This window comes from Macaca nemestrina, chromosome 2 (genome assembly GCF_043159975.1).
Source record: "Macaca nemestrina isolate mMacNem1 chromosome 2, mMacNem.hap1, whole genome shotgun sequence".
In the NCBI taxonomy this organism is placed as follows: Eukaryota; Metazoa; Chordata; class Mammalia; order Primates; family Cercopithecidae; genus Macaca; species Macaca nemestrina.
The window spans coordinates 36,960,925-36,976,412 of NC_092126.1; the positions used below are offsets into that span (position 1 = coordinate 36,960,925).

Below are 15,488 nucleotides of genomic sequence, written 5' to 3' on the forward strand. Positions count from 1 at the left end.
GGCTCCAGCACTTTCTGACTACAAATCCAAAGGGGCAATAAGCTACTTCTTTACATTCTCACACTGAAAAATTTCAGGGAAGAATGCTGACTGACCCAACTTGAGCCAATTGCTCAACCTTGGACCAAGCACTGTGAAGAGGGTATCCAGGAATATGGCATTTCCCATTCAAAGTTTCTGGTCAGAAAAGAGTGAAGAGTGGATCCCGGGAGATGGAGGATGCTGCTGTGGGCAGACAAAATGGGGTTAAACATTACAAGAGGGAACGATTAAGTAAATGAATGAGCCAAGAGCTACACATGTCCTTACAGACAATGGCACAATTTCTGGAGTGTTTGCAAATAATTCTCACTGGTTCTTACTGTAGTCCCATTAACCCACATCTCACAGATGAGGAAAGCGGGTCAAAGTTACAAGTGAAAAAAATGCAGCCAGGATTCCCACCCCCTGATGGCATATTAGATGTGTGTACTTGGAGTTTTTCCTCCCACAGAAGTGTAGGCAGATAGACCTCTCCTGAGCAGTCACTGGAGAAGAGGACAAGCATTTGTCTGTGAGGGAGGGAAAAGGGACTCTGTCAAGGGTTAGCTCTAAGTCCATTTGTGTACCAACCTCATGTTGGGAAACGTTTTCTTGCCTCAGTCAGCATGAGAATGTAACTGCTTCTTTGGGGATTTGAGACCATGCCATCCTTGCTTTAGGGTTAAACTATGATTATTTTAGCTTGTATCTGGAGCCCTAAGGGCCCAGGACATGGAGGTCATTATCCAGAACCAGACACGGATGAGAGGTCCTTGACTTGGGACTTAGAGGGCAAGTGGGCAACTCAGTTTTCACTTCCTACTAGCTCTCTGCTATACACACCAGGGAATTCACTGCTTTCTCCTGTGCCTTTATTCTAACACGTGGCATTTGCTGCAGTGCCTAGTCAGGGGGCTAGACTTGCTTCTTAAGGTCAAGGCTGGATCTGTTTATCTTATCCTCCCAGAACTTGAAGTCTATGGTAGATAGTTTGCAAAGATGGCTTCAGTAACCCCTCCCATTCCTATGTGCATGCCCCTTTGCAACGTAACTCTGCTACTTCTTCCTTGAAAAGGTAGAGTCTCCTTCCCTACCCCTTGAATTTGGGCTTGCCTGTGACTTGCTTTGACCACTAGAATGCAGCAGCTTAGTCCTCAAGAGGCTTTGCAGCTTTAGCTTTTGTCCTCTTAGCATCTGCCAATCTACATGTGAACATGCCTGGGCTAGCCTGATGGAGCATGACAAGCCACATGGAGTAGACCAATGCCATCCCCGTTGAGGCTCACCAGACTGACTCACTACTGCCAACACCAAGTGTCAGACATGAATATGACCATCTTGGACCTTCCCTTTCAGTCAAGCCACCAGAAGACTGCAGCCCCACTAATGAGTCCAGGGGAGACTAGCAAAAGAATCTCCCAGCTGAGCCCAGCCCTAACTGCTGACTTACAGAATTATGAGCAAATAAAATGGTTGTTTTCAGCAGCTAAGTTTTGAAGTGGTATGTTACACAGTAATAGAAAATGGGTACAGGGTAGTTCCTGGCTGTAGTATGTTGAACTGTCTCTTCTCAAAAAATATGCTCAAGTCCTAACCCCTGATACTTGTGAAGGTGACCTTATTTAGAAATAGGGTCTTTGCAGATGTAATCAAGTTAAGACGAGGCCATACAGGATTAGGGTGGGCCCTAAATCCAATGACTGATGTCTTTATAAGAAAAAGGAGAGGGAGATTTGGATACAGAGACACAGAGGAGACAACAGGGAAGAAGGCCATGTAATGACAAAGGTAAGGAGTGAAGTGACTCAGCTATAAGCCAAGGAATACCAAGGACTGCCAGGAACCATCAGAAGCTGGGAAGAATTCCCCCTTAGCATCTTCAGAGGGAGCATGGCTCTGTGAACACCTTGATTTCAGACTGCTAGCCTCCAGAACTGTGAGAATACATTCCTGCGTTGTCACCCAGTTCGTGACCATCTGTTATGGCAGCTCGAGGAAATTAATACACGAGTTCAGAATTTTGCTTAGGTAGGAAGTGCCAGCTGGCTGAATGGAGAAGCTGAGAAGTGGAGGATAATTAACTTGCCCTTTTGGCACCTCGCCCCTCCATTGACTTCAGTCACCATGCTGCTGGGTCACCGTCTCCCAGGGCTCAGACACCTGCATCTTCTGCCCAGCCCTCAGGAGTCTGGCTCCAGGTCTGCACACACACAGGAACCCGGGCACAGTGCTCAGGGCATTCTTTATGTATGTGTATATACGCACTTTCTTTTCTCCACATAAAAAGAGTTTGTGAAAATCTAAATAATCTTAGAAAATATAGCAAAGTAGGCTGGGCGTGGTGGCTCACGCCTGTAATCCCAGCACTTTGGGAGGCTGAGGCGGGTAGATTACTTGAGGCCAGGAGTTCAAGACCAGCCTCGCTAACATGTCAAAACCCCATCTCTACTAAAAGTACAAAAATTAGCTGGGCATGGTGGCGGGCACGTGTAATCACAGCTACTTGGGAGACAGAGGCAAGAATCACTTGAACCCAGGAGGCAGAGGTTGCGGTGAGCCGAGATCATGCCACTGTACTCCAGTCTGGGCAATAGAGCAAGACTCTGTCTGAAGATATATACACATATAGCAAAGTAAAAAGAAGAAAAAAATACCCATAACTTTGTTTTCCAGTGATAACCACTGTCAACATTTCATTTTTAAATAATTATAGTCTTTTCATTTATACAAATATTGGTATATGATTTTTCAAAGCAAAAAATGGGATCAAACTGTTGATCCCACTGTGCTGTTTTGTATCCTAGCTTTTTTACTTAATCATATGCCAAGGACATTTTTCTGTGTCAACTATGAATCTGTTTATTCAGTGCATATTAATTGAATACCCACTATGTGTAAAGCACTTTCCATAATGTCAGGATGCAATGATGAATAGAGATAGTGCATTCACAGTCCCTGTCCACATCCTCATGAAGTTTATAGGCTCCCAGGAGGGGGCACAGGCATCTAGCAAATAATTACACACATACCTTTTTGATTTTTCTCAATTTTGAGATCATTTCAGACTTACAGAGGAGATGCAGAAATGATACAGAGAGCTTCCACATACCCTTCACCCAGCTTCCCCAGAGATTAACATCTTACATAACTATACAGTACGACCAGTATGAAAACTAAGAAATTAATATTGGCATAATGCCATTCAGTACAGATTTTCTTTTCTACTTTTTTTTTCCTGTTCTGGGATCTGATCCTGTGACTCACTTTGAATTTGGTTGTCATGTTTCCTTAATCTCCTCCAATCTGTGTCAGTTCCTCAGTCTTTCCTTGTCTTTCATGACCTTAAGGCTTTTCTGAGCACTGGGCAGTTGTTTTGTAGAATGCCCCTCAGTTTGGGTTTGTCTGAGGCTTTCTCATGATTAGACTGCGGTTATGCCTTATTGGGACAGATACCACAGAAGTGACGTGCTTTTCTCAGTGCATCCTATCAAGGGGTGCAGGATGTCAACGCAACTTATTACTGGTGATGTTAACCTTGGTCACTTGGTTAAAGTGAAATCTGCTAGGTTTCTTCACTCTCAAGTTACTATTTTCCCCTTTGTAATTAATGAAAATTTGTTTTGGGGAAAATATTTTGAGACTATGTAAATATCATATTTCTTAAACTTTCACCCACTGAGTTTAATATCCATGGGTGGATCTTGCCTTCAGGGGCATCTGGTATTCTAATGGTGACTTTGTATTTCTTTCTGTATTCACTGAGTGGACTTCTTCTGTAACGGAGAGCTGTCACAGACACTTCTTTAGTGAGAGTAGTGAAGAGTTTTACAAGGATGCAAGAAGAACCCAAAACAGGATGACCCAACTCACTATGTGGTAGTTGGGGAAATTTTCCCTGAAGAGGTGACATTCATGCTATTTTTTGAAGAATCAAAATGACTTATCAGGGCACAGGGGTGGGGGTGAAGAGGAGAATGTTCCAGCCTCAGGGAAGAATGTGCACAAGATCTCTACGCATAACTGATAGATACTGACATGAAACTGCATGAGAGACTGGGTGGGTAGAAACCTTGGCCACCTGGAGGGACTTCCTCATCTGAAGGACGCAGCTGCTTCTTGCTGCAGCCAGAGTCATGTCAAGTGGAAATGAGGGTCTAGTGTTGCCAGAGTTTTCGGTGTTGAAGAGAAGCTGGACATCTGGATTTTTTCCCATAAAACTTCTCAATCTTTTTAATGTTCGCAAACAATCCCCTTCTCCTTCATAGCCAAACAAAACCTGTGAGCTAATTTTTTTTTTTACCTCTGCATGGCTGAACCACAATTTATTTATTTGTCTCCTGGGGCTGGACCTTGAAGTTATTTTCAATGGTTCTTTGTTATAAACAATTCTGTAATGAACATCCTTGGACAGACAGCTTCAACACCTTCTCTAGCTATGAAAGTTTGCACCAGACAGCCACTTGTGGCCTCACAACCGCCAGACCCTGTGGCCTCTTCAGGCCCCATCCTCCTTCCCCCTTCCTCCCCTACAGGCCTTCACATCCCATTGGTGCCCCAGTTCTCCTACTTTTCTAACTGTTCTTTTTTTTTTTTTTTTTTTGAGATGGAGTCTCACTCTATTGCCCAGGCTGGAGTGCAGTGGCCGGATCTCAGCTCACTGCAAGCCCCGCCTCCTGGGTTCACGCCATTCTCCTGCCTCAGCCTCCCGAGTAGCTGGGACTACAGGTACCCGCCACCATGCCCGGCTAGCCCTTTGCATTTTTTTTTTTAGTAGAGATGGGGTTTCACCGTGTTAGCCAGGATGGTCTCGATCTCCTGACCTCGTGATCCGCCTGTCTCGGCCTCCCAAAGTGCTGGGATTACAGGCTTGAGCCACTGCACCCGGCCTTCTAAATGTTCTTTTCAATTTTCTTCAATGTCTTAGTCAGCTCCACCTATGGCTGCAATGGAATCCATATCATTAGTAAGGAGTCTATGAGGTGATCTGGGCTGTGGTCCCACAGAAGCTCACCTGGGCTGAGAGCACAGCTGGTTGGTCTTGGGGGCATTTCAAGCCAAAATCCTGGCCTGGCTGGCTCTGCTGCTCTGCTTCCTGGAAGGGAAGGGCCTGAGGCTGGCTCAGCAAGCACACTGGTTGCTAAAAGACCAGCAAATACATTCTTGGTATATTCTGCCTTGCTCTTATAAGGCAGGTATGGAGGAGATGAGGAGCTAGAAGTCTGGTGCCAGAATCCAGAGAGGAGTTCCCACCACACAGGAGAGAAGAACCAGGGATCCTCTTAGAGCTGGCAGGCAGGCACCCAGCTCTCTGGCTGTGCCCAGCTTTCTTCCTATGGTGCCCTCTTGTGCCATGGCCTTTGTGTTGTGACTGGACTGTCCTTACTGTGGGCATCAACAGCCAGCCTGAAATGTGGTAGGGAGACAGAGGGTGAGAGGGAGGGCAACTTCCCTTGCCCTCAGGGCTTTTATTCAGGGAGAAAGAAAAGCTTTCTTTTCTCTTTGTCTTGAAGCACCCCTCATCTGTGCCCAGGTAGCAGGTGAGGGTGGTGCCCAGCCAGCTGCTCCTGGGGAGCACCTTGTGCTCTTTGGGTCTTGGATTGACTCAAGTGGTACCTACTGGAAGAGACTGCCAGATTTTTGAAGTTATGAATAAAATGAAGCTACAAGAGAGTCTGGCTGTCAGTGGACTTCCTTCTAAAATAATTGTAAAAATAATAAAAGCATAAAACAATAATAAAAGTTAGCATAAAACAAATGTACTGAACACTTAGTCTATGTTGGGCATCATGCTAAGGGTCTTCATTCATTATCTCATTTAATCCTCATGCCAGCCCCCAGAGTTTAGATTAATAGCTGTGATCTCAGGATGAGCTTAAGAAACCTGCTTAGAAGTTGTATTAGGATCATACCTGTCAACAGGGACAAGCTTGACTGCCACAGGGTCCACAGATCCCCAGACCACAGCAAACAAGACCCTGCTTTCCACAACATACTCTGCTTTCCACAACATACCCACTCATCTGTCTTATGTTTGCTCATAGCAATCCTAGATCATATGTCACCACCTGAGACCTTGGCATGTTTCCTTAGGCTGGGGGGACCTGCATGTGGAGAGAGGGCCCCAAGTCCCCATAAGCTTCCACCTCTCAGTCTGGAACCTAAAGTGAGACACCCTTGACTGTAGTGGAGCAAGCCACCCAATGCCCCCCGACTCAGAAAGGGCTTCATTCTGAGTTTGGGTTTTTTATAACCTCCCTTGATTCTACAGTTTATGTGGATTATGCATACTTAGACATTTGTGATAATATGATGGTCACTATTCCTAGTGTGAACTCTTTGGAGGTCTGTGAGATCCTGTGTTTTATAGATTGACTTTTTCATTCATTTGTTGAGGTTCACTGAGCACTCTCTGTGCCTGGCATTGCTAGAGGGAATGGGGACAATGTGGTGAGCAGGGGCAGATGTGGCCCTGCTTTCCTGGATCACATTCTTGTGGGAAAAATACTCAATGAAATAGTAACATATATGAAAGAGTATACCCTATGACTCAATGATGTTTATCCCAGGAATGCAAGGTTGGTTTAACATCTGGACATCAATATAATATACTATATTAATAGAATTAATGACTAAACCACATGATAATTTCAATAGATGCCAAAAAAGCATTTAAAAACATTTAACACTCTTTCAGTATGGAAACATTCAACAAACCAGGAATAGAAAGGAATTTCCTCAGTCTGATAAAGGGCAACTATTTTCTTTTTGTTTTAAAAACACCACAGCTTAACGTTGTATTTAATGGTGAAAAATTGAATGCTTTACCCTTAAGATCAGGAACAAGGCAAGGATATTTGTTCCCACCAATTCTATTCAACATTGTACTGAAGCTTGTGGCTAGAGTACTTAGGCAAGAAAATGAAATAAAAAGCATCAAGATTAGAAAGAAAGAACTTAAACTATCTCTATTTGTAGATGCCATAATCTTGCAGTATATAGAAAATCCTAAGGAATCCACTAAAAAACTATTAAGACTAATAAGCAAGTTCAGCAAGGTGACAAAACACGAGATCAATATGCAAAAATGAATTTTATTTCATGTACTAGAAATAAAATATGAGAAAATGAAATCAAGAAAACAATTACATTTATAGTAGTATTACTAAGAATAAGATATTTAAGAATAAATTAACAAAAGAAGTATAAGTTATACATTTTTCCCACTACATTCTAGTGGCAACAGTTGAGAAAATGGAGGGACATCAGCCTGGCCAGGCCACATTGTCAGGGAGGTACAGGCACACCCAGCAAGAATTCTCTGCCACAGCCTTGGGAATTCATGCCAGTTTGCAGCTGCTCTGCCTGACTTCAGTGCCCTTTTGCCCCATTTAGGAAGGTGGCCTTGGCTGTGATCACAGCCCTGCAATTAATGTCTCTATTTCAAGTTATGTAGGTGATGGGAACTCAGTGGTACAAAGTCCAGAATGGCCTCTTATTTTGAGAAACTTTCCAGGGATCGTGGCCTCTTCAGGCCTTATATACAGGCTGCACCTTGGAATGTTGGTTATCTACTACTTCCTGTTGCTGGCAAAAATGCAAGGTTTAAAAAATAAGTCTATTATTTTAGGACAGTTTTAGATTTGCAGAATCATTATGAAGATAGTATAAATAGTTTCTGTATACCCTGCACCCAGTTTCCTCTATTATTAACACTTTTACATTAGTAAAGTACTTGTAACACAATTAATTGTACAGGTATCACAGCTAATTGTCATTAACTAAAGTTTGTGGTTTTTTTTTTCTGTTCCAGGATCACATCTAGGATACCACTGTACCTTTAGTTACCATGTCTCCTTAGGTCTCTCTTGCTTTTGACAGTTTAAAATGCAAGTTTTAGCTTCAACATGATGGTGTTGAGAAAGTCTGAGATCTGCAGTCAGATAAGCCCTGACTCATATCCCAGCTCTGCCCTTATTAGCTGAGGACCTAGAGTAATTTATTTAAGCCCTCTGAGCCTCAGTCTCCTCATCTGTAAAATGGAGGCAATAAAATCTAACTTGCAGGGCTGTATCTTGCAAGATAATACATGAAAAACACCTAGCACAGTGCCTAACACGCTGGTGTGCTAAAAAAATAACACTGTTCATAATGTGTCCCCTGCCTCACCCATCCTTCCCAGCACTACAATCCCTCCTAAGCCACTGCCCTCTTCTCCTAGTCTTTGCTGTGCTGAGCAAGAGCCCTGGCCGCTGACACACACTCCATAGCTCTGGTGCTGCATAGACCCAACCTAACTCACTGGCATGGGAAAGCAACACCTACTAACACTGGCTGTCTCACAACAGCTGGATTTTCCCAAGTCTTTTCCAGTCAACTTTAGGTCCCAGCATGTGAGCCAGTGCTCCTTGTCATGGTGACCTACTTGTCAGGAACGCACAAGGCTATTGGCTCCTGACCTTGAGTCAGTACCCAGAAGCTCTGAGTGCACTCCTACCCAGACCTGATCCCCACCCTGCTCTTGCCCTTCTGACGGGCCTGGTGGTGAGGGAACAAGCCTGCTGCCTGCTCCTTCAGGGCTGTATTGGTGGGGCCACCAGGACACATGAGTGAATTTTGTCCCATTCACCTGTTTGCCATTGACTGCAGATGCTGGATGTTTGCTCAGAATAGAAACTCTCCTGTAGGAAGAGTGAGTCCATGTTCAGGCGACACATGAGCGCCTGCCTGAGGGGTGTGTGTTGGGCATGGGTGTGCATTCAAGCCTCCAAAAATGTGTATGTGTGTGCACGTGTGTGTATAAGTGTGCATGCCCATATTGTGTATCTGGAGGCTTATGCTGGGTTTTTGTGGCAGGTGTGCATGTGGACAAGCCCATGAGTGTATGTCATGCCTGTGTGTTTGGTGTGAAAGTGTTTGTATGCATGTGGTGTGCATGAGCAGGTGTGGAATTGCATTCAATAGAGGAAGGAATCTTCATCCTGCCGCATCTCCTGTGCCATATAACCTGGGCTCAGATGCAGAAGCAAGTCAGATGGATGGAACCTTTTTCACAGTCATGGCCCTGTGCCTATAGATGCAGAAGCAGAACTCAGACCAGCTCCTGGGTTAAAGCACCTCTTGTGTTCAAAGCTGGAGGTAGATACGCTGAGCACAGCAAACAATGTCATTTTATTAAAAGAACAGCCTGTGTTGTGAGTGACCCACATATCAGGTGTTGAGAGCTGGTTTGTAAAGAAAGAAGGTTCTGAAAGGAGAGGGGAGACCAGGTAGAATGTAACTGTAGCCCCACTCAGGATGCTGGTGGGCCTGGGGTGATTTGGGGGGGCCTTTCCTTCACATGTGTCCCTCCTACAATGCTCCTTTGCTTCCTGCCCCTGCCCCTCACCCCTCGGGGGGCTTCAACCAGTCGAAGTTCAACTTTCCTTTTATTAAAACTTCTATCTGGAATGTGCCTTTCTCAGTTACACACATGACTCACTCCCTTACCTCCTTCAAATATTTGCTCAAATGTCACCTTCTTAATAACTCCTCTTTAAAACTGCAACTCTCCCGCAGCCCTACCACCTTGCTTCAAACTTCTCATCCCTCTCGTCCTTCCCTGCTTTCCCCCAAAGCTCTTGTCACCTTGGCACACAGTGTGGACCAGCACTGCAAGAGGACACATATACAGAAATTGAGGGGATGCATTTGGAAGCTTCTATGCCATAACATCTCTAGCTAGGGGATCTCTAAATTTGACATTGCTCAGAAATTCAAATGCAGATGGAAAAAAAATCAACTGGTTTTTCACCAGAGAGAGTTTAAGAATTATTGTTCTCCCATACTCTGTAAAGTTTAGTTTCCTGTTCGTCTTCCCCCACCCCACTCCTGCTAGAATGAAGTTCCATGGGGCAGGGATTTTGTCTGCTTTATTCCCCACTGACTCCCCCCAGTATATAGAATGGATGTGGCACATGCTGGGTCCTTAACGGCTATTAGTTGAGTGAGCACATGTGCAAGGGAAGGTCTGAGAGGTGAATATCTTTCACTGGACATGGGGTGGGATGGCAGCAAAAGTTCAACCACAGGCCCCTGAACTGACCACACTGTTCCCCAGGACCAGGCCTTGATGGTCCAGCTGGGGGGCTGCAGGAAAGAGGCACAGGTCTGGAGCACAGGCCTTTGAAAATGCTGCTCCAAGTAGAGGTACAACGACAGGTGTGAGGGCCAGAGTCTTTCTTGTGGCACAGGACAGGTCCTCCTTTCCCATGAACTTGGGAACAGAAGGGGCAGGGACTGGGAGACAAATGCTTCCACTCCCCAGAAGGCATCACCAACCTCTCCCCCTCCCTTTATTGTGGTGCTCTGGCTTCCAGGGAGGAAGGGGAGGGAGGTTGGCACCTGGGGATGGCATGGAGGCTCCGGGAAAGCCTTTCCCTGGACCTTGCCTGGCTCAGATCTTTGTGGCCTTGATCGACAACCCCTGTGAGTTATTCTAGGGACCCTAACACTACAAGGCATGGCTGGGAACTGCTGCCCTGATAACAAGTGTTCCACCCCACCTTACCCTTGCCGCTGCCCCTGCCCCTATCCTTTCCCAGAGGGAGCCCAGGGCTGTCAGGGCCAGGTAGGAGAAGCTCCAGGCAGGTGCGGCCCTCCTAGGGGTGGAGAGAGTTCTGATTCCGCCTGCCGTTCCCATGACTGGGGCTGGCTACTGCCCACGTGGCAGTCAGCGCCTGGGCCTGACTCAGGGACCAGCCATCTGGCAGGGCCAGTTCTGGGCTCACACACCCACCTCCACCTCCACCTCCACCTGCTCATCCACTCCGCTCCCCAAGCCCTCGGGCACAGCTTCTCCTTCTCTGACCTGAAGACTCCACCCACAGAGTCCCTTTTACCTTCTCCCACCTCTCCCACTTTCAGTGAATGGCGAAGGGGCATGGGTGCCTGGCCAAGGAGGAAGGGCTTGAGACCTTTGGTCAGAATATCCTACAGGGCTACTGTTCAAGCAGGGCCACCTGTGACACCAGCGCAAGGACAAGAGTAAACACCTGTATCATTGAAAAGCTTGGTTATGTCTTTTTACCTGTGGCTCCTTCTCACCCAAGAGGGGTGCGACATTAAGACATGAGTCTTAATGTCTGCTAGCAAGAGCTCCTCCATCCTGCACGCCCCAGCTCTCCTCCCCATCATGGTCCTGTGGGAGCAGAAAGGAAGCTGCAGAGGGGCGACTGCCGGGAGGAAGTGATGTTCAAGCTGGAGGAGAAAAGAGATGAGAAAGGCATTGCGAGGAAAAGGATTGGGATGTGCAAAGGCCTGCAGTTCAAAGAGGCCACAGTGCACTTGGAGCCACCCCTGTGCGGTTTATATGGCTGGGCGTGCACAGAAGGCTGGTGAAATCCGGAGCCCCTGGGAAGGAGGCCTATTTTTCTTTTTTGAAATGAAAGGTCTCACGTATTTATTACAGAACCCAGTCAACCAGCATGTTCCTAACAGATTCAGAGAGAAAAAGCATACTCCCAAAAAAACACGTCCAACTGTCCAGACAGTGGTGACATTTTCAGCTTGACATGGTAACACAATTGTAACCTTCGGAGAGCATAAATACGTGTGCCATCTCGTGTGCAATTCCTTACAGACCCAGCTTGGTTCTTCTCCAATGTCTCCTTTTGGAGCTGTACCTGATTTTATTACCAGTTTTCATCCGAATCCACTGGGGAATGGGACGATTTTGCTTTTGTTTCTTGGCCAGGAATTGCTTAATCTTGAAAGTCTTGTGAGAAGACATGGCGAGAGGCGGAGCCAAACACACACTACGATGGTGGAGAAAGAAAGAGAGAGGGGCCTGTTTTTCTTTTTAAGTTAAAAAGGGTTATTGTAATTTTCAAGGCAAAACTAGCTGTGGTTTTTGTAGTTAGTCACTCTATGGTTGAGATTTTGGTATTTTTGCCATAATGCAACATGCTCTGAAGATTTCCATAGTACACTGTGTTGAGCAAGCAAAGGCTTCAGAAGAGAGACTGGGCAGGGCTCTTTTCAAGGCTCCTGAAGCTTGAAAAGAAGGCCAACTTGATGCAAGAAGAGACAAACCTGTGCAGGGAAATAACCAAATTATTGCCCAACACATCTGGAATGTGCCCCCAGGTAGGAGCCTTTGGACTTGCAAGAGGCATTTATCTCAGGACAGATCATGACACCGGGCTGGCTCAGATTCAAAAGCTGACAGGCCCACAGACTAGAGTAGAATGTGTCCCTGTTGCAATCAAGTGCAAGTGGCATGGCTCTCTAGGGCACTCCGAGAGCCAACTGTCAGATATGCCCCACTCCCACTCCCGCTGGGGGCTGGAGGTTTGGCTGGTGGGTGAGAGCAGGGTGCACATGAGAGTCAATTACAGTTTGGTCCTCAGCGAACTGGTCAGCCCTTTCGTCCAGGCTCTGCGGTGATACCCCCTTCATTCGCCTGGACCCCAGGCTCCCTTTATGGGTACCTCTGCCCTACAGAAGGGGCTGTTTTTAGTGGACATCCAGAACCAGCCACTTCATCTGCAGAAGAAAAACCAACTTCATTGACTTTCAGATCCAAGCCTCACCTGGGAGAGACAAGGATGAACCGAAGTCCTGGGCACTTCCCAGAGCTCCATTCCCATCAGGGAAACACAATGCCCAATGCCCAGGCAGGCAAAGATTTACTGTGAAGCTAATGAACCTTGTAGCTCGGGTGCTCACTAGAACAGGCCCCTTCCAAAACTCTAGACCTAATTTTGTATTCACCATTTTGCATTCTTTTTCTTAAAGAAGGTCCTCTAAATTATACAAGCTTCAGACCTCACAAAATTAGACCCACCCCTGCCAATGCTCCTTGACTCCGGAAAACCTTAGCAGACATGGGCGCCTCAGGGCTCACGGGCCTCCTTTCCAAACCTCAGGACCTCCACCCTGGCAGCCTAGGGAATGAGATGTGGGAGGCTCCAGCTCAGAGCAGATAGTGTCCTGGCTGCAGCCCAGCAGAGGTGCTCTGGGGCTGCTGGGCCCAGGATGGGTGAAAGGGGACTGTCTGCAATAGAAAGTTCAAAGTGTCAGCCTAGGAAAGAGGAGCCGACAAGTGTGAAGGCAGCAGATCCAATAACACTTCTAATTGTGTCCATATGGCCCACTGGTGGCGCATTTGGTGATGACCTGTGGTTGACCACTGGCTTAAAGTAGATGCTGTGATACAAAACACCACTGAATGATGCACTTCAAAAGGGTGAATTTTATGGTATGTGAATTCTATCTTGTTTGGAAAAAAAAAAAAGATGCTGAGCGTTCAATTGCTGTGGCACTTCTCCCGTGTTAGATCCAGGCATGGCACGTCCAGGAATGCACTGCTGGTTGCGGGGGTTTCTGGACCACCTCCAGAAGGGTCAGTCACTCCCAGCAAGGCCTGCTCAGGGACGACTTCATCCTGGCCAGCCCCTTACTTGTGCTAGGAGATGGCAGAGTGGTACTGCAAGCTTTCCTGTCTAGCTGTTCTTCGGGGGCTGTAAAATGGCTTTGGCTATCTCTGGGTGACTGGGCCCCATTTTTCTGCCCTTATCTTGGCATATTTTCACCAAGCTTGCTGAGCCTGGCACATACTTATGCCAGGGGAAGAGTTAACAATTAACCAGGAGGTGAGAGAAGTGAGAGAGGCTGGGGCAGCCACTCATAGGCTGCCCTCCAGCCCTTGGAGCCATGGGCTGCCCCCGAGCCACATCCCCAGCCCTGTTGGTGGAGGCACTGGGTGGAGGTAGGGCAGGCAGGTTAGGGCTGCCCCTCAAAGAGGAACTTGGGCTCCAAAGGGCCCCGCTGAGCCACCTGGGTTCCGGCCCAGGCTCCACCCCTTCACAGGTGTTAGACACAGAGGGCAAACACCTCCCCGCCCAGGGCCTCACCATCCCTGCCACAGCCTGCAGCTTCACTAGTTCCGGAACTTCATTAGACTGCATTTCACAGGGCACCGAGCAGCTCACTCATCCCCTTTCCTGAGAGGAAATGTCACTCAGATGCACTGGTGACCATGTGGCTGGAGAGCACCCATGCCCTGCAGGGACACTAGCCAGAAGATATCGGTGCCCCTCACACCTGTCTCTGGGACACAGGGTGAGGCACGCATGTGCACACATGCACACAAATGCACATGCACGTACATGTGCTGGGTACACTGGGACTGATTTCCTGTTCTCCTTGGTCTATGCCAAGGAAACATTAACGTGACTTTCCACAGACTGGATCTCACAGAAGGTGCAGATGCTTTGGAAGCCCCTGGCCAAAGGTACTGGGGTGAGATGGCACTGTTGTCAGGGCTTATTGTTCACAGGTCTGAGTTGCCAAGCTGTCCTTTGGAACTCCCTGCCACAGGCACTGACATTTTGTTTTGGACAGCAAGCCTCAGAAGATGTAGCCATGGGCTGGTGTGGCCCAGGGAGGAGCAGTGGTGGGAGGGTGAGGAGCCCTATTGTTCAGGCTGCCTCCTCGGACCAGGCCTGCATCTCAGGTGAGTAACCTGACTCCAGTTCAGGCCTCAATGGGAGGAAGGCCGGCATAGATGCTGCCTCAGTGGCAGGAGGCAGGCTGGAGGGTTGGGTGGAGGTGTGGCCATGGGGTGGGTGTGATGCCTCTGCATGGAGAGCTCCTCATTCAGTGGGGCCTATCACCATCTGCAAAGTTGCTGAAAACGTTTTTGGATGTTTCCAATTCTTCCACCTGCTTGTCTCCATACTTGTGGCTGGTAGGCTGGCTCGGGAAGACACCTTCTTTAGGATCTCAACTTAGTTACTCATCAACATGGCTCCCGAGTTCCCACACTGGTCCTGGAGACACTTCACTCACCGCCATGGTGGGGAACCATTCGACATGTAGGCTGTCTGGTAGCCTGCTGCTGCCTCATGGCCAGCGGACTAATGGCCACATTCTGACGGGGAACCTCAGTGTCCTGCCACACTTGTAGAAGCACAAGGCAGGTATTTTGTTTCTGATACAAGAACAAGCAAGACTGAGAATGGTTTTCTCTTTTTTTGAATTGGAGCAATATGCTTTCCTAAGCATCAGGAAAGAGTGGTGATGTCACAGCAAAGGAGGAAGGCAGTGGCTAAGAACACACCACGTCCTTGAATGTCCTCTGCATGATGCCTGGCCTTCTGGATGGTTTCGGACAAGACTTTATATGCTAGGTGGGAGTGGGGAAAGGAGTGGGGGAAGGATAAAGCCATCTTGGGACACCCACTCCCACTGTAGATGACCACAGCATGTGGCCAAACAAAGCTGATTAGAACAGAGCTACTTGGGGAGGCTGCCATCTGGCAGGCCCTCCTTCCCCTCCCAGTCTTCAAGAAATGTTACCTATGAAAGGGGAAAAATGCCAACCATATCCTCATTCCAACTCTGTCCTTAATGCAGCTTCACAAAATTCCTAGATTCTATTTTGGGTCCTTGAAGAGACTGGACTATGACTTGGGTGGCCCCCCAAA

The 15,488-nt window shown here is 47.4% G+C and overlaps 1 protein-coding gene across 1 annotated transcript; it reads right to left on the reverse strand.

Moving 5' to 3' along the window:
- Positions 1 to 7,078: 7,078 nt before the first annotated feature.
- Positions 7,079 to 15,426, reverse strand: LOC112424647 (putative ribosomal protein eL39-like 5). Its single transcript, XM_024789150.2, has one exon. It carries the CDS (start codon positions 11,786 to 11,788, stop codon positions 11,633 to 11,635), a length of 156 nt encoding a protein of 51 aa, XP_024644918.1. The 5' UTR covers positions 11,789 to 15,426; the 3' UTR covers positions 7,079 to 11,632.
- Between the last annotated feature and the right edge of the window lie 62 nt (positions 15,427 to 15,488).